This window comes from Lethenteron reissneri, chromosome 43, assembly GCF_015708825.2.
Source record: "Lethenteron reissneri isolate LAM-NWPU_2019-01 chromosome 43, ASM1570882v1, whole genome shotgun sequence".
In the NCBI taxonomy this organism is placed as follows: domain Eukaryota; kingdom Metazoa; phylum Chordata; class Hyperoartia; order Petromyzontiformes; family Petromyzontidae; genus Lethenteron; species Lethenteron reissneri.
The window spans coordinates 10,675,658-10,695,209 of NC_083821.1; the positions used below are offsets into that span (position 1 = coordinate 10,675,658).

Here is a 19,552-nt window from a genome sequence, read left to right on the forward strand (position 1 = left end):
GCGGCACGCGAGGGGTTAATGTGGCCAACACCGCACCCTCCACATTTTTCTACCCGGTCGCTATTTCCCCTTTGTTGGCGGAGCCAATCAAGGGGAGGCCCAGGACTGGTTGAGCTATCGGCCACTGATGTTACCGGCGGCCGGTAATTATCAAACTCGTGTCACTGGTTATAAAGCGCAGTGCTCTAACCACTGTGCCACCTGGCTCTATGCAACAACAACAACAGCCGCTATTTGCCGAAAAGTGGCGGTGACATCACCACAGTGCTTGTGCCAGGCGAGGTGCACTTTGGCTCGACACCAACAAAAATATCCCGTACAGCCTTAAACAAACTGTGGTTAAGGCTGGCACAGCACACGAAGGGCTGGGTAGCCAGCACCGCTCCATTGCCTCCCCAGCGGCAATATTTTACACAGCGCACCAGGTACTCATTTCAGTTTAAGTTTTAAGTTTAATTTATTTGCTATAGCCCTGTGAGCCATTCAGCTCTTGAATCGGGTGCAACCGCAACAAACAAAAACATGAACAAGAAAACATCTTAAAGTGACTATGCGCAAACAGAAAAATCCAGGCCTATCCGGCCTAGAGGACCATGACCGGTTCAGATAATCGTCACCGTTGTTGGCCGTGAGTGGGAATCGAACTAGGGGTCCGCCGGGTTCGTAGTGCAGCGGCGCCAACCGCACACACCGGCTCAGCGCAGCACGATAGACTGCCGCGTCGCAGCGGCAAAGGGGACGCCTTCAATTCGGGTCATCAAGAAACCACGGAGAGCGGCAGTGCTCATTTCCCCGTCGGTTTGTGCCTAGCTCAACAGAAAACGAATTCCACATTCCCATGGCCACCGGGGGGGGGGGGGGGCAATTTATCCACAAGACAAACGCGGTCCCACGGAGTGGCGGTGCTTAATTGATCGTCCACGGAGAGATGACGATGAGCCGGCTCAGCCACCGCGCGGGATTTGAACTCTCAACCGGCGGACGCTGCTGCATTGTCGTGCGCTGACGCTGTGGGGCGACGTGGCCGAGTGGCCGCGGCGGATCGAGCGTGGCGGAAGGGCTGCGAGTTCTGACCTTGGGAGGGGGGTTTTGACTCGGGCCACGATCAGAATATTTGTTTATACTTGGAGGAATCCGATGAGCTGTAAAGCTCTTTTTCACACATGCACAAAGTCCGAGTGCTGTTGTAAACATGTTGTGTGTTTCGTTCAAAATTACGGCTTTCCAGACTCCCCTGCCTTCACGTCACGATGGGTTTTCTCGTCATGGTTATAGATTTTGCACAGATGTGCACGAGTTACTCTGGGGGGGTGTCTATGAGACGAGTAGCACGTTGTGAGTAAGTCAACAGCGCTTGTCCTATGGATAGACTCAGCCCCGACATAGCAACGTGGAATATCCACCACGAGCTCACAGCCGTAAATGAGTGGCCAGCGACGGGCATGCAGCAAGGAAGGGGGGGGTGTGGGGGCCGGAGCGTGCGATCGCACACCGTGTGCGGCTGCCCGTCGTTGACCGGCTTCTTCTCCGTGAGCGTGGGAATGCTGACGCCCTGGGTGTAGCCGAAGTCGTACGCCAGCCTCAGCAGCCCGTCCTGGATCTCCAGACTCAGGAACTTGTCCTGTGCACACGCGTTCGCGCGACAACGCCGACGATGACGACGATGCGCTGTAGGAGAACAGGGGCTGTGTGCGGTGTGGTGGCGGCTGTGGCATCGAAACGCCGAAAACCAGGGCTCCATTGTTATAAGCACGCACGTATGTTGAACTTCTTTCGCACCGCACGTAGCCATTCCGCGCTATTCAGAGGTGCGTGTGGTGGCCTGCGTGGCCAGAATGCGGCCCGCAAGCCACAGCTCTCTGGATGAAAGAGAGAGATCGGAAAGCCGTAGACACGAGCGACGCAGATACTCCCGACGAGAGATGGGCAAGGGATAGTGAGCGACGCCGGAGAGAGAGAGGTCCACAATTGTGGCCACCTGCTCGGACGTCGTGCCGTCTGGGGCACGCGGGACACGACGTCGTGTGGCCCCGCAGGGAAAAACACTCCCACGCCTCGACCCTCGTTCAGGACATCAGGCCTGGCAGACGTCCACCAGGTGATGGACGTATGTTGAACTTTCGTCGCACCGTACGTAGCAATCCGCGCTTATCGGAGGTGTGGGTTGGAAAGGACAACAAACTAAACTCAAGAAGCAGTTCTGAAGAAATGAGTTAACGAGGGTGGTGGGTGTTCACGTCCAACGGTGATGATGTCCTTCCCCACCCCCCCCCCGCGCCTCAGATTATCACGGTTTCCTACGTACGGTGCCAAAGAAGCTCAACACACACACACTTACATACAGACACATGGACACACTTACATACAGACACACGGACTCACTTACATACAGACACACTTACATACGGACACACTTACATACAGACACACGGACACACTTACATACAGACACACTTACATACAGACACACTTACATACAGACACACTTACATATGGACACACTTACATACAGACACACTTACATACAGACACACTTACATATGGACACACTTACATACAGACACACTTACATACAGACACACTTACATACAGACACACTTACATACAGACACACGGACACGCGGATACACTTACATACACACTTACATACGGACACACATACATACAGACACACATACATACGGACACACTTACATACGACCACACTTACATACGGACACACTTACATACGGACACACTTACATACGGACACACTTACATACGGACACACTTACATACGGACACACTTACATACGGACACACCTACATACGGACACACCTACATACGGACACACCTACATACGGACACACTTACAAACGGACACACTTACATACGGACGCACTTACATACGGACACACTTACATACACACTTACATACGGACACACATACATACAGACACACATACATACGGACACACCTACATACGGACACACTTACATACGGACACACTTACATACGGACACACTTACATACGGACACACTTACATACAGACACATGGACACGCGGACGCACGGCAGCTGAGAAGCACCGCGTCACCCACCCCGTCGGCCATGTAGAGCACGAGGGCGTTGTCGGCCGACGTGCGGATCTCCATGTCGAACTTGGCGAGCGTGGGCTTGATCTTCTTGTCCCGGTCCACGTCCTCCACGCTGATGAAGCCCGAGCCGTCGAAGTAGAAGGTGTTGCTGTTCCTCTCCAAGAAGCCCTTGCCTCTGCGTGGACACCGCGTTCACAAGTTTCCCGGGTGAGATTGACTCTCACCTTCGGTAAAACGTCACAACGCATTGTGGGCGCTTTCCTGCCTAGGCTGATTAGCCGTCCGCGCATTACCTCTGTCCGTCCGTCCCTTCCGTCTGCTCGTGATGCAATGGCCGGACAGGTAACGTGCTAGCTCTCTTAAAGATTATTCGTAATGAATGAGTGTCGCTATCACACCCAATAGAAAGCCAGCGACGTTGATCGAAAGGTCACCCTCAACCCCCCCCCCCCCCCCCTTGCCAACATTTGGAAATGTCCCGCTTTGGAATCCCAGCCTCGCTGGCCAAGGCGTTTGAGATGCTGGCCCATTTTAAATATATAAATATTTAAATCCTCGCTCTTCGTCACGTACGGGACGGGCAAATTGTGTGTGGGCGTTGCGGCGCGGCGCGTCCGTACACTCACCGCCCGCACGGGTAGGAGAGCGTGGTGCTCATGTTGATGAGCCGCTCAAAGTTGTAGAGGCTCACTGCGTTGTCGTTGATGGTGGCAAGCTCGATGCAGCCGATGAAGTTGGGGTAGCGCAGGCTCAGGGGCAGCTGAGCCGACATGGGGGGGGGGGGGGGGGGGGGAGAGTTAATGGGAGAGTTAAGTGGGAGAATAAAGGGGAGAGTAAAGGGTGAGAGTTAAAGAGGAGTACAATGGGGAGAGTGAAGGGGCGAGGAAAGTCGATGACAACTGTTGCCAGTGACACGGGCACGGCGCGCAAAGCCCAAATCCTCGCGTAGATGATGTGCGATGTTTTTGGTGAATAACACGGACTGGGTGTTTAATGTACGCGAATGTCGTAAGGAGCGCGTACGTACGGAGTGTGTATATATGGAGCGTGTACGTACGGAGCGTGTACATACCAAGCGTGTATGTACTGATTGTGTATGTACGGAGCGTGTACGTACAGAGCGTGTACGTACAGCTCCTCTCGTCAATCCGCTGCTGGGCGAGTGCCTCCCCAGGCCCTGGGAGCCGTGCGTGGATCAGGAGTGCGATTAAATAATTAAAACTCACCACCTCCATCAGTGACACTGCGTGGCCATGAAAGGAAACAAATGTAGGCGACACTTCGGACAGCGGCCCTTGTCCGTTGCACGTAATGGTTCAAGCGCACGCGCAAGTGCGTGCGTGAACTGGCAGCGGAGCGGTTATCGCTGCGTTACGAATCCCGGAGACCCGAGTTTGATCCCCAGTCGCGGTCAACACCGGTGGCGAACATCCAAACTGGTCCTGAGGCCTCCCCCCGAGGCCGATTCATCGACGTGCCACGAGGCATTGGCCAAGACGACCCCGATAAGATAACAAGAATTACTCCTTTCAAGGACACACAGTCGTGGCGGGGAGGGGGGGGCGTCAGTGGGGTTTGTGAAAAGGCAAAACTTTTTTTCAAATGTCCTTTTCGGGAAGGGCAGATTGCGTGTCCGCAATAACCGTATAGCCTTAACAGATTGTTGGGGCAAGTGCTGTTAGCGAGGCCGGAACGGCACACGAGGGGGTGGGTGGTACACACCGCACTAGAACCTTATTTATTTGAGGCCGAGTCGACCAAGCGATCAGGGGACACCCTCCACGTCACAAACCCCGCAGCCAAATTCCTCAGCGCCAAGTGCACCCGAATCCAATCACGCTCGAGCAACCGCAGCGTTGTGCGTGTGACGTCATGCGCGTGACATTGTGCGCGTGACGTCGTGCCTGTGGCGTCGTGCGTGTGACGTCGTGCGTGTGGCGTTGTGCGCGTGACACGCGCGGGCGGGGGGGGTGAACCTGGAATCCGGGGGGGACGCCCCCGACGTAGAAGACGGTGTCCTCGGGGTCGAGGTGCAGCAGGGAGAAGTCGCCGGACAGCGAGCCGGTGGCCGTGCTCGTGTACTGCTTCTCCGTCACGCGCAGCTTCCCGTGCTGCTTGATGCTGCGCAGAGACAACGACGAGTTTAATGGACTGTTAAGGCCTACAAGGGGGGGGGGACTGTGTTTGGGAATGCGTAGTAGTCCGCGTGTCGTACCGCTCGATGCGGACTTGCGTGAAGTCCTCCCCACTTATCCGTTTGTCCTCCACCTGCAGCTCGGCGTCCTCCCCGCCCAGGTTGTACACGTACGCGATGTTGCCGTTCTTCACCGTGACGCCCAGGTAGTTCTTGTCGGCCTGCGCGGGGAAGCGAGCAGAGTCAACGCCCGGTTTTCAGAGCCACGCACCGCCGCCTATACTGCGTATGGGGCGCTGCCATGGCGAGGTGTTAACTGCCTCGCCCGGTATGCAGGAGGTCGTGGGTTCAATCCCGACCCTGACGTCTGTATATATTTGGGGTTTGCGTGTTCTAAGTAGAAAAATACTTTTTTTCCCACCACCAAAACTATTTTCGGACTGTCCGCAGTTAGCCGAGCGACCGAGCCGATAATTATCGGTCGAGTGATCCATCGCCGAAGCAACGGGATGTGGCGGCTCCAGCAGAGCGCGGTTTCGGCATGGCACGGTGCTAGCGTGGTGCCGGTACGGTGCTAACACCGTTCCAGCACGGTGCCGGTGCTGTGCCAGGTACCAGCACGGTGTCGGCGCTTTGCCGGTGCCGGTGCTTTGCCGGTGCGGTGCCGGTGCGGTGCAGGCGCGCTGCAGGCGCGGTGCCGGTGCGGTGCCGGTGCGGTGCAGGCGCGTGCCTTCTTGCTGCCCAGGTACATGACGAAGCGGCTATTGGGCTCCGTCTGCCGCCGCCGCTGCTGCTCGCCCATGCGGATGTAGAAGCTGAGAAGCGAGTAGGCCTTGAGGTCCTGCAGGTTCTGCAGCGGGCGCACCTGGACCCCCGAGGTGCCGTTGAACTTCATGGACACCTTGACCTGCGCGGCGGGGAGAGGGGGCGTTCGTCGTCACAGTGTGCACGAGTGGATGTACGAGGGTTTGCGTGTGTGTCTTTTTAAAATGAAGCTAAATTCTTTATTTTACTTTTTACTTACCAGGTAAGGCCCACTCAGCCATATAGAAACAGCCTGGCCACAAATGATAGCTCAACGAAGTGGCTTTTCATCATGTGCGAATTTATAGCAGCCAAATGTATGTTCACGTGTCGGTGAGGACCGGTAGTGCAGTGGTTATTGTGCGGGGTTACGAAGTTAGATTCCCGCTCACTAACAGCACTCGCCCCAACAGTCCGTTGAGGCTACACGGGGGGATCTTTGTCTTTGTGTGCGGGATCTTGCGACGTGGCACACGGTGCGGTGGTGATGTGGCGATGCGTGACGTCGTGCGGGATGCCGCGTTGTGGCGCGTGGACGGTGCGTCGCGACGTTGCCACTCGACGGCGCGCGAGTTGGCATGCTGTTGCTGCGACGTCGCGTGGGGCGAGCCGTGCACGTGCCATCCTGTGCCCCACGTGCCTTCATGGCCGCATCCCGGGCCTGTGCGATGAGCGTCTGGATGCGGGAGATGTTGTTGGCGATGTTCGAGGACGGGATGCGGTTCTGCAGACGATCCAGCTTCTGCAGGATGTCGGGGATCGTCTCCGCCAGGGTTTTGACTGCACGCAGAAGCAGCAGCCAATCACCGCACTGACCTCCCTTACGAAAACGAGCATCCACAGCAAGCAGCTCTACCAGCGGTGGGGGAGAATAGTTTCCTTATCGGGGCCTTGGACTTTCAAACACCTTGGCAGAAGGCCACACAACGACACCAACAACAGCCTCCGTTGGCCACTAAGCGGCGGTGACGTCACCACGGCACCCGTGCCAGGGCAGGTGCACTTTGAAGCTAAGTGAAGTGTCGAATGCTCACTCACAGGAGGTCACGGGACAGACCCAGGTGCCCGTGGGTTGACTTATTGAGATGACTGGCAGATGCACCCAGCTTTCCCCCTACTGTACCCACACTTACTCACACACACTCACTCGCGCCTCATTCCCTTCTGTTACTGCAAATTAACTCCCCTGCAGTGACAGACGTTAACAACAGAAACACAGCATTGCCAGGTCTACAATATTCCCGCGGAGTGCCCGATCAGTGCTGCTAAAGATGCTTGCAAGTAACTCAAAACCCACACTCTCTGTAAACGATGATGATATCCCATCACGAGAGGAGAATTGAGCGCGCAGGCCGAAAAAACAAATGTGCTTGCTGCTCACAGGCACCAGTCGCATTCATTACGCCTCGCACGCACGTCACGTGACCACTACAAAACGCACGTCACGTGACCACCGCAATGGGCACGTCACGTGACCACCGCAACGGGCGCACGATGCTCCCAAGCCTTGCGGTCGTAGATGCACGGCGTCCGAAGCTGCGACTGTCGACTCGCCGCGCTCGAGCACCCGGCTGACTCCCACGTGGCTGAAGCCCAGAATGTAAACGAGGGCTTCTCAGTGGTACTCCCCGACACCGCTTCCGAGACGTCTGGCCAGAGTCGGAGAGTAGGCCCCAACTACCCCCTCTCTCTCTGTCTCTCTGTCTCGACAGGGAGAGACAGAGATTGAAAATAAGAGATAGGGAGAGAAAGAGATATATAGAGATAGATAGAGAGAGACAGAGAGAGATAGATAGAGACAGAAGAGACAGAGAGACAGAGAGAGACAGAGAGAGCTCCCGATAAGGGAGGGCCCCCTCCCGGGGCCCCCTCCCGCCTGCAGTGGCACGAGCCGGCGCCTGCAGAGCGGCGTACCCTTGGCGCCTCTCGGCCCTGCCCACGTCAGGGCAACGTCAGGGCAACGTCCCCCCCCTCAACGCAACAAAAACAACTCCCGCTCCTTCCAGGCCAGGGACGTTCCCGACGTCGACGGCGCGCGGAGCCGGTGGGGGTGGTGGGGGGATGGGGGGGGGGTAGCGGGGCTCACTCGTCCTTTTGGCGTCGGTGAGGGCGGCGCTGTAGGCCGCGTTGTCGGCGGGCGCGCGGCTGAACTTGTCCCTCCACTCGTCGAGCTGCCGCTCCACGGGCCCCATGGCGGCGTCCACCTCGGCGGCGACGGCCTGCGCGTCGTCCGCCGCCTGCAGCGTGCGGTTCAGCACCTCCCCCACGTCCCCTGGGGCCCGCGGTGACGGCGGCGACGGTCGACGGGAGGCGATGTGTGAACCGCGGCCACGACCGCGGCGGTGACAGACAAAGTCAGAGGTCAGAGAGGGAAGCGTCTCTCGGAGCTCCAATGAGCCATTGGGAGAGTGTTCACGTGGAGGGGGGAGGAGCGAAGCTCACAACAATGAGTGGAGCGCCGGGTGGATAAAGCACAGCAAGTTGCCACAGTAGGGGGCACAGGTGGTGCATCAGCCAGTCGTCTCAGTCAGTCGACCTGTGGCATCTAGGTCTGCCCCGTGACCTCCTGCCAGCGGGCGTTCGACACTTCACGTGGCCTCAACGTGCACATGGCCTGGCACAAGCGTCGTGGTGACATCACCGCTACTTAGTGGCGGTTGTTGTTGTTGTGTCTACGTGGGAGTGTGTATATGTGTGTGTGTGAACGTGGAACTGTGTATGTGTGTGTACGTGGGAGTATGTATATGTGTGTGTGTACGTGGAACTGTGTGTGTGTACGTGGGAGTGTGTATGTGTGTGTGTGTGTACGTAGGAGTGTGTATGTGTGTGTGTGTACGTGGGAGTGTGTGTGTGTGTGTACGTGGGAGTGTGTGTGTGTGTAGGTGGGAGTGTGTATATGTGTGTGTGTGTACGTGGGAGTGTGTGTGTGTGTACGTGGGAGTGTGTATGTGTGTGTACGTGGGAGTGTGTATATGTGTGTGTGTTCGTGGGAGTGTGTATGTGTGTGTACGTGGGAGTGTGTATATGTGTGTGTGTTCGTGGAACTGTGTATGTGTGTGTACGTGGGAGTGTGTGCTGGTGGCACGGAGCTCCGCGCACCTCGGGAGACCATGTTGATGTTGTCGATGGCGGCTTGTAGCGCTGCCTGCACTTCCGCTCGCTTGCGCTGGGTCGCGACCAACCGCTCCTTCGCTCCTTGCAGCTCCTGCTCCGTCACTGAGAGTGCAGCCACACAGCACGAAAGACAAAGATCCCCCGTATAACCTTCACAGACTGTTGGGCAAGTGTTGTTAGCGAGGGGGTGGGTGGCCAGCACCACGCCTGGCCGCATTTGTCTCCCCAGTGGCGATGCTTACAAAACCTCACCAGGTACTCATTTGAGGCTGAGTCGACCTAGGGGAGTCCCGGGACCGGTTTAAATAATCGTTACTGGTGTTGGCCGTGAGTGGGAATTGAACCCAAGTCGCCAGGTTCGTAGCGCAGCGTGCCAACCGCTACACTACCGCTCCCCACACTCACGCCACACACACACACTCAAAATATCAAAGACAAAGATCCCCCGTGTAGCCTTGACAGACTGTTGGGACAAGTGCTGTTAGCGAGCATCTATGAAGGTCAGCACTGCGCACGAAAGGGTGGGTGGCCAGTACCACGCCCGACCGCCTTTGTCTCACCACACACACACACAGAATGGGACACACACGCTCTCCCCGTACCGGACTCCAACTGGTCCTTGGCGGTGTTTGCGTTGATCAGCTGGTTCTCGCTCTCCTCTCGTGAGGCCTTCGCTTTCCTTGGGAAGTCATTGGTGTCCACGTTCTGTTGGGAACGCAATGGAACGCGACGCAGGCCGTACGAGTTTCAGGTTCATGATTTTGCTTCGCCAGGCAAGAGCTCAGGCGAGCCTGGGAGACTACGTGGCCAGGAGGAGGCCGGGGAGGGCAGCGACCGTCCAAAGTGGCGTCACGCTACCGTACCCTCGTGAGCACACACACGGACAAAGACAAAGATCCCCCGTATAGCCTTAACAGACTGTAGGGGCAAGTGCTTTTAGCGAGCACCTATAAAGGCCGGCACGGCACACGAGGGGGTGGGTGAGCAGCACCACACCCGACTGCCTTTGTCTCCCCAGTGGCGATGTTTACTACACACCGCACCAGGTACTCATTTGAGGCTGAGTCGACCTAGGGGAGGCCCAGGACCGGTTCACAAAATCGTCACTGGTGTTGGCCGTGAGCGGGAATCAAACCCAGTTCGCCGGGAGCATAACGCAGCGCGCTAACCGCTACACTACCGCTCCCCACAAGCACACACACGGACACACACAGATACACACGCAAACACACAGATACACACACACACACACACCTGTTAACCCATTACAGCTTAACCCTGGTATTCTTGTACAGGGAAATAGATGTTTTCCATATCCATACGGCGTACAGCCGTTTGTGTTTCTCCCTTGTGATGGGACTTTGTAAGATGAACGTTGAGATTTATAAGGGCACGAGGCGACCAAGAAGGCCTGATTTGCTCTGTAGTAAGGTGAGCATTGATAAGGGGTTGACAGGTATGAATACATATTAAGACTGGTCGGGCTGCTGAAAAATATTCCCAGCACAGTTGCTTAAGTTACCAGCGTAGAAACCTGACCAGGGATTGACTCAGGCCCATCCTGCCTACTGGGTGATTAAAATAACTACCGCTTTATGGCCAGCTATTGTTGTCTCGTGGGTATAAAACAAAAAGCCTTCCCCAATACTCCCCACTGGTTCACTTGTTCAAGGCTGGCCACCAGAGAGAGATCCCACACTCAGTCTGAGACAGGGAGACAATTGCGAGCCAACGGGCTTCCCCCTTGCGTCGTCGTCGTCACCTGCTCGACGCGCATGGCCGTGTCGAGTGCCATCGTTGAGGCCGCCTCGGCCTCCTTGAGGGCCTTGATGATGTCCTCGTAGGCCCTGGAGGCGTTGATCGCCTTCTGTGTGAAGCCGCTGGTGTCGTCTGTGGCCACGCTCCTAGCGCACGGCGGGCAGGAGAGGAGAGGGCCCGGGTCAAGAGCTGGACGACTCCCGGCTCCGTGTGCATCGTGTCATGCGCATCGCGCTCTGTGTGCATCGCGCTCTGTGTGCATCGCGCTCCGCGTGCTCCGTGCTCCGTGCTCCGTGCGGCTCTCACCGTGTGAGGTTGCGCACCGCCTCCTGCATGCGCCGCGCGTGCTCCTCTGCTCGCTGCACCAGCGACCCGAGGTCCCCTGTGGGCCCGCGCTCGTTGAGCCACGCGGAGAGACCCTGCAGGGCGCCGTCCACCTCGGCCGCCAGCTGCTCGCACTCCTGCGTCGCACGCAAAGACAAAGGTCCCCCGCGTAGCCTACACAGACCGCCGGGGCAAGTGCCATTCGCGAGCGCCTTCCGGCGCCGCGTCCCCCGCTGCCTGCGTCTCAGCAGTGACGACGTTCGCGCGCCGCACCGAGGATTCATTTGAAGCCGAGTCAACCTAGGGGAGGCCCATCACCGGTTGAGACGCATGCCACGGATTGTGAGCCGTGGCCGGGAATCGTGCGTGCGTTTATGCATTGTGTAGAACCCACAGTGAGCGTATGTGTGTGCGTGTGTCTGTGTGTGTGAGCGTGCGTGCATTGTGTGCGTGCGTGCATGCTTCGTGTGTGTGTGTGCATGCTTCGTGTGTGCGTAAATGTGTGTGCGTGTGTGTATGCGTGCGTATGTGTGTGCGTGTGTATGTGTGCGTGTGTGTGTGCGTGTGTGCGTGTGTATGTGTGACCGCGTAGTTCGTGAAGCCTTCAATAGCTGTACCGGGGGAATTTCCATTTGGTACAGATATAATGGGAGGCTGATCGATGCCCGGGTGCGATCAAGGGATGGCTCCCTATTGGTCAACCACGTTATGTATGCCGATGATTTGGTAATAGCTGCTCATTCAGAAGAGGAGTTGGAGACGCTGCTGCTGAGACTGGAGCGTGCCACTAAGAGGTGGGGCCTTACCATCAGCCCCACCAAAACTAAGCACCTGCCTGGGTATTTTGTACCATCGGACACTCCACCCCCACAACTCCCAATTGGTGATGGGGCAGCTGTGGAGAGAGTGGAGAGTTTCCCATACCTGGGCAGTGTGCTTATGACCGGCTCCAGTTTATCAGCAGAAGTCTCACTCCGAATCAGTCGAGCGGCAATATCTTTTCATCGGTTGCGTAACGCTGTGTGGAAGCTACCTGGTCTGTCGCTCCGCACGAAGCTTCAGGTCTTCTCGGCCACGGTCATTCCCTCCCTTCTCTACGCTTGCGAAACGTGGACCCCCCTAGTGGAGCATCTTCGCCGGTTGGAAACATTTAGGCTGGCCTGCCTACGATCCATCCTGGGTTTAACCAGGCTGGATTGTGTGAGGAGCTCACAAATCCTTGAAAGATCTGGGCAAGGTCCCATCAGTGAGCTCCTCCGGCAGGCAAGGCTGCGTTGGCTGGGTCATGTAGCCCGCATGCCCAGCCACCGCATGCCTAAACAGCTTTTGTTCGGCCGGATCGAGGGGGCTAGACGAGCGCGGCACGGGCTGGGGAAGAGATGGAGTGATGTGGTACAGGAGGACGTGGAGCTGAGTGGACTTGCCGATGACTGGTACCAGCGGTGTCAAGATCGGCCTCAGTGGAGGAGGCTCGTGAAGGACGCTACTGGGCAGTTGGAGGCAGTCGCCCTCCAACAACAACGGAGGGCGGAGGAGCGACGCTCACAACAACGAGCAGAGCGCCGGGTGGCTAAAGCACAGCAAGTTGGCACAGTAGGGGGCACAGGTGGTGCATCAGCCAGTCATCTCGGTCATCTCGGTCAGTCGACCCGTGGCATCTGGGTCTGCCCCGTGACCTCCTGCCAGCGGGCGTTCGACACTTCACGTGGCCTCAAGGTGCACTTGGCCTGGCACAAGCATCGTGGTGACGTCACCGCCACTTAGTGGCGAATGGCGGTTGTTGTTGTTGTTGTTGTGTGCATGTGCGCGTGCGTGCGTGCGCGCGTGGTGTAGCACTCACGGTGCGCGTGTTCTCCAGGCCCTGCAAGCTCTGGTACGCGTCCAGCAGCTGTTGCTCCGCCGCATTCAGCACCCCGAGGGCTTCCTGCACCAACCTGGCCACCTGCTGCCCCTTTGCCTGCAAAGCGATCGCCACCACCATCACCATCATCATCGTCGTCGTCGTCACCGCCATGATTAATCCGCTGCTGGACGAAGGCCTCCACTCTCACGATCCCGCGATGTCATAAACGACCGTCCTGGCACATTCACACGAGCCGATCGCTCCATCTCCCCCCCCACCCCTGTGAAGTCCCTGTCGGACGCGCTCCGTTCCTTGGCTGCCGCTCCGTCACCATCCCTGAGCGTCGCCCACCGTCCCTTCCAAGAGCCTCTCAAGCTCATTGAAGGTGATTCAAATGGTGGTGGCGATGAACACGATGGTGACAGTATCAATGTAAACACAAATAGCTCGTGGCTTGAAACTTGGTAGGGGTCTGGATTGGGATGCTTGGCCAAATCTCTGAATGAGCGTTGGGCACAAAAGACAAAGTAGGCGACACTCCGACCCCACGCTCAGTGTGGTGACACCACACCCTGTCCTGCCACCTCACAGCCCAGCCGATTTCTGTGCGATCCACCTACCCTGGCCTCCAACGCTGCGGCTCTGCGCCACCGCGTCCCGGCTCGCTCGTCTGTGAACCCACCCCAACCCCCCCCCCCCGCCGCCCTGCCCCCACCCAATTCCTTCCATTGGTGAATCGGCAAACTAGAAGAAGACTGCGGATTGACACAATCACTCCACTTGTTTGGAGTGCCAAGTCACCGATCCTCAATCCCGCCACAGAGATTGCCGGAGCAAGTGATGTTGCCGAATGCCTATTAACGCTTTCCCATTCCGATGACGTACGTGTACATCATCAGCAAAAGGCCATGCAGGAGGGCCTGTGGCACAGTTTGGCGCCAGCAAACATCGAGCGCGGTCGTGTCGCCACGGTTCTCTGCGGTGATCAACAATGTCTTTAAAAGCAGCAGGGCGCCACGCCTCTCTAAGTAAAATGAACACAAGCCACTTGAGCGTTCCGAGATTCAGCGGCGAGCGGGGCACCCCACCCTGCAACTTGCAGACCACTAGGGACGGGAAAGGGGTTAAGGCCGGCACGGAGCAGCGCGTTGGGGGTGCTACAGCCACAGCACCGCCTGCTTGTCCTCGCAACGCTGTCGTTGAACTCGGCGAGGGTTTAGCTCGATACTCGCCTGGGTCAACCTGGAATCAGGGGTCGGCAAACCTGCCGCTCCAGAGCCGCACGCGGCTCTTTAGGGAACTGCTTCGTTGACGTCATTCGCGTGCATTGGCGGCTCTCTTTTCTCTCCGCCTGATGAAGTCCACTTGTGTTGCGATCGAAACGTCGTGGTTTGTTTGCTTTTATTTTTTTATTTTAATTTATTTTGAATTTTAATTTAATTTTATTTTCTATCTACGTGATTTTACCGAAAGAAGCAAGAATATATTTTGGTTTATAATTTTTTAAAAGTTTTTACCCAACGTGAAAAAACAGATGGATTTTCCTGTTATTTTTTTGGTAGCCGACCCCCTGACCTAGGGTGTGTGGGCCTGACGGGGGCCGTGCGTGGCGTCGCACGTGCCTCGTTGTCCCGCAGCGCGTCCCGGCTGACGCTGTTGACGGTGGCGGCGCGCCGGCTGGCGTTGCTCGCTTGGTTGAGGACGTCGCGGAGCTCCATGAGCTTAGCCTGGTAGGAGTCGAGGTCCTTCGTGACGGCCGCCCCCATGGCCGCCGTCTCTCCCGCGGGGACGCCGACCTCCTGCTGCACGTGCTGCAGCACTGGGGACGCAAACCACACGCACCGCACAAAGCACACGCACCGCACAAACCACACGCATCACACGCACCACACGCACCGCACGCACCACACGCACCGCACAAAGCACACGCACCGCACAAACCACACGCATCACACGCACCACACGCACCGCACGCACCACACGCACCGCACAAAGCACACGCACCGCACAAACCACACGCATCACACGCATCGCACGCACCGCACGCACCGCACGCACCGCACCGCACGCACCGCACGCACCACACGCACCACACGCACCGCACGCACGCACCACACGCACCGCACGCACCACACACACCGCACGCACGCACCACACGCACCGCACGCACCAACCAACCACACGCACCGCACGCACGCACCACACGCACCGCACGCACCAACCAACCACACGCACCGCACGCACGCATCACACGCACCGCACGCACCGCACAAAGCGCACACACCGCACCCACGCACCGCACGCACGCACCGCACAAACCACACGCACCGCACACACGCACCGCACACATGCACCGCACGCACCACAGTCAGCGCGACCACCCCCGCTACTCGCCAACTGCCACACCCCCCCCCCCCTCGCTGCTCGCTCGTTGTCTCGGCTGCCGGCCCGGCGAGGGTTTAGCAGACCGGGTGGGGAGTGGCTCGGGGCCGAGCGCGGGTGGACGGTGCCGCTGGTATCGCCGTGCGGCGTTTCGACAGCGAGCGAGAGGTGAGTGCGGCCAGAAGTGAGCGCGAGGGCGATGAGAATGAGGTTTGAGCGAGCGAGCTATTGCGTTCGCGAGTGAGTGCGCACGTGAGTTGAAAGGTGGGCGGGCATGTACCATAAGTGACGGAGCTCATTAGTGAATGGGCGGGTGACTGAGTGAGTAAATGTCGAAGGGAATGAGTGAGTGTGCGTGTGTGTGAATTCAGAAGTGAGTGAAAAGGTGAGCGACTAAGTGAATGGGACAGTTCATGAGATAATAATGGGAAACTATTGAGACAGGAAGAGCAGCATTGGCTACAGCGAGCTGAATGAAATCACCGCAATAACATTTATATATTAAGGAAGTGGGGGGTGGGGGGGTGAATTGCTATGCAGACAGAGAGAGTGGTTGTGACTATGACAGCAGCTCTAGCAAAGAGACAAGGAGGAGACGGACAGAATACGAGTAGCCATGGTAACGATGATGACAGCAGTATTTCTAGGAAAGAGACAAGGGGGAGTGGCTGCCCGGTGATGCCACGAGGGGGGGGGGGCAGGGGGGGGGGCGCACGTTTGTCAGCGAGGTGCTTCTCCTGCCGCGCCAGCTCGGCCTGCGCGTGCAGCGAGCGCCGCCTCATGTCGTCCAGCAGGCGCGTCGCCTCCGCCATCTTGCGCTGGAACTCGTCGGACGAGGGCAGCGCCCCCCCTGACTCGGGGTTCCGGTCCAGGTCCGCCGCTTGGCGCAGGAGATCTGCGTCGAGCGAAAGGGGGGGGGCGCCACCCGCCCAACCGCGCGCTCGTTACGGGACGGACCGGGGCCAAACCGCCGGCCGATTCGAAAGTCCGGAGGCCTCGCAGTGAAAACTACCGCCTAAGTTTGATCCCCGACGTGGACGCCTCTCTGTGTGGAGTTTTGTTTTTTCTCTCCCCCCGCCCTTTTCTGGGTTTTTTTTTTACAGTTTCCTCAACAAAGCTTAAAAGAAAAAAAACTACAAGGGAGGGGTAGTGGGGGTAGCGTTGGTCTTACCGAGCACGGAACGCACCGTTCAATCACACCACACGTTATAGTTGGCGCTAAACCAATCATCGCACATCGGGTGGGACCAACATTGCGGTGTGTTCTTGGATCTATCGGGTCACCCTTGCGTGGGGTTTCATCAAAACTAAATCACCGCCCGGAGTCCTGGCCGCATGGCTGCAGAGTCAGAATATGTATTTAGACTGGAGAAAATCTGATGAGCTAGGAAGCTCTTTTCTTTTACAAATTTCCTAGTTGTCGCACGGGGTCATACAGTTACTACAACAACAACACGAAAACCAATGGGAATGCAAAGTATAGAAAAGGTAAGAAAGTCACTCAAGTAAATAATTAAAAATAAAGTATACAAGTACCAATTGCTAAGGTACATCAAATCCTGCCGAAAACACGATCGGAGTGCAAAGTATAGGAAAAATAAGCAAAATTACAAAAAAAATCGTAAAATAGATAAAAATACACCAGGTACACCAATTCCCAAACTTGGGCAAGGCAGCAAAACCACAGCAGCAAAAACAGTCCCAGACCACACCAAGACCACGACGCACAGTCCCTCAATCAAACAAATCCACAGTAAAATTGCGAAAGGCGCAGGCCCGCGATGGCTCGTTCACCGTTACTGCCGGCGGAAGGCCCCTTGGCTAGAGGCTAGAGGGAGCTCGTTGGGAACCCCCCTGCGAGAGGGCGTTTGAACGTGCGCGCCGCTGCAGCTGCACGGCGCTGTACTAAAGCGATAAACGACGAGGACGATGAACATCCGGCGAAACCGGGCGCGTCGACCACGGCGGTGGCGCGTTTGCCGTTTGTTGCAGAGGGAGTTTGCGGTCCGAGCCCAGTGGCCACCCTGCTCAATATCTGCAGGCGTGTTTGACCGAGGAAAAAAAAAAATCTTCTCAGTCCGAGTCACAGCGAAGGTTGAACGTCGCCAAACGTGACGGGAGTCAGACTCGGAGGGGTGGAAGGAGAACACGTTCGTCCAGATCGCTTATAATGTTTTTCTTTCATTTATTTATTCAGTTATAACCCCCACCCCCCACACCGCATCCCTTGTCATCCTCCTTCCCTCACTTTAAACAGAATAAAACGACGCTTCCCCCTCTCGGTGCGGACCTGCCTGGGTCGGGACAGCAGCCGCTGTTCGATTCCCATATCTCTACTCCCTGCTTTGTACAAGCGGTTGAGTTTGTGTTGACGGTGCGCGCGTGACAACGCGATCTAACGGCCCGCCGCCGTGAATTGCCTCGGTGTAAAAGTCACCAAAACGCGACGAGAGAACAAAGGCGAGGGGGCCAACGTGTGCCCCGACCCCAAGGGGGCCGCGTTTTTTTGCCGAACTTTTGAAAGAAGCTCGCACAAAAACCCGACCGGGCCTTGGGAAGGGGGGGGGGGGGTTGTGGGGGTGGGGTTCAGTCGGCGCACCCTGGATGTGGGCCGCCAGGCGGTGCACGCCGTGCAGCAGCCCCTCCGCTTGCTGCCGGCTCGACTCCACGGCGGCCTCCAGCCTCTTGGCCAGCGTCACGGAGGCGTTGGCCTGCGGAGACGAGGGGGGCGCGGAGGGGACGAGCTCGGGTTGGCGATGCGTGGGGTGTGGGTAGTGCGCGTAGTGCGTGTGTGTGCAGTGGGGAGTGGTCGTGTAGTGGTTAGCGCGCTGGGCTGCGAACCTAGTGAGTCGAATTCGATTCCCGTTCACGGCCAACAACAGTGACTATCATCTGAACTGGTCCTGGGCCTCCTTTAGGTTGACTCAACCTCAAATGAGGATCTGTAAAAACATCGTCAATGGAGAGACAAAGGCAGTCGGGCGTGGTGCTGGCCACCCGCTCCCTCATGTACCGTGCCAGCCTTCAACAGTCTGTTAAGGCTATATGGGAGATCTTTGTCTTTGAACTTGTGTGGCCAGTCATCTCAATCAGTCAACCCATAACACCTGGGTCTGTCCCGTGACCTCCTGCCGGCGGACGTTCGACACTTCGCGTGGCCTTAAAGTGCACATGGCCTGGCACAGGCGCCGTGGTGACATCACAGCCACTTAGTGGCGAATGGCGGTCATTGTTGTTGTGTGAACACATTGCGAGGTTTGGCACCCGTGCGTGGAGAGCCTCCGACTCCTGTGCGAACCCCGGCAGGTTCATCTCCATCGCATCCAGCTGACCGCGCTGCCTCTCCATGAGGCCGTTCACCTGGCCCAGAGCCGCCTGCAAAGGGGCACGCAAAACACAAACGTTGCCCGCGGAAGCCTTCAACGGGCCGCGAGCGAGCACCCATCGAGGTGCCTCGCTCAGATAAATTTCCGTGCGACCCACCGACCCAGTGAGCGACGCGCGGGCCCGGCTGGTGGGCACGTGTGTCTCCTGGCTGTTGGGCACGAGTGTCTCCTGGCTGGTGGGCACGCGTGTCTCCTGGCTGGTGGGCACGCGTGTCTCCTGGCTGGTGGGCACGCGTGTCTCCTGGCTGGTGGGCACGCGTGTCTCCTGGCTGGTGGGCACGCGTGTCTCCTGGCTGGTGGGCACGAGTGTCTCCTGGCTGGTGGGCACGAGTGTCCTCCTGCTGGTGGGCACTAGTGTCTCCTGGCATGTGGGCACGCGTGTCTCCTGGCTGGTGGGCATGCGTGTCTCCTGGCTGGTGGGCATGCGTGTCTTCTGGCTGGTGGGCACGCGTGTCTCCTGGCTGGTGGGCACGAGTGTCTCCTGGCTGGTGGGCACGAGTGTCTCCTGGCTGGTGGGCACTGAGTGTCTCCTGGCTGGTGGGCACGTGTGTCTCCTGGCTGGTGGGCACGAGTGTCTCCTGGCTGGTGGGCACGCGTGTCTCCTGGCTGGTGGGCACGCGTGTCTCCTGGCTGGTGGGCATGAGTGTCTCCTGGCTGGTGGGCATGCGTGTCTCCTGGCTGGTGGGCACGCGTGTCTCCTGGCTGGTGGGCATGCGTGTCTCCTGGCT

General features: G+C 57.7%; 1 protein-coding gene across 1 annotated transcript in view; it reads right to left on the reverse strand.

Moving 5' to 3' along the window:
- LOC133353272 (laminin subunit alpha-5-like) overlaps positions 1 to 19,552 on the reverse strand; it is a 214,122-nt gene that overhangs the window by 28,475 nt on the left and 166,095 nt on the right. The window contains 17 exon segments of the mRNA XM_061569380.1: positions 1,493 to 1,621; positions 3,083 to 3,254; positions 3,706 to 3,839; positions 5,056 to 5,200; positions 5,295 to 5,434; positions 5,944 to 6,120; positions 6,658 to 6,797; positions 8,104 to 8,289; positions 9,117 to 9,233; positions 9,734 to 9,836; positions 10,894 to 11,035; positions 11,196 to 11,350; positions 13,054 to 13,170; positions 14,679 to 14,875; positions 16,154 to 16,333; positions 18,038 to 18,149; positions 18,703 to 18,813. Coding sequence (XP_061425364.1) covers positions 1,493 to 1,621; positions 3,083 to 3,254; positions 3,706 to 3,839; positions 5,056 to 5,200; positions 5,295 to 5,434; positions 5,944 to 6,120; positions 6,658 to 6,797; positions 8,104 to 8,289; positions 9,117 to 9,233; positions 9,734 to 9,836; positions 10,894 to 11,035; positions 11,196 to 11,350; positions 13,054 to 13,170; positions 14,679 to 14,875; positions 16,154 to 16,333; positions 18,038 to 18,149; positions 18,703 to 18,813 — 2,457 coding nt within the window.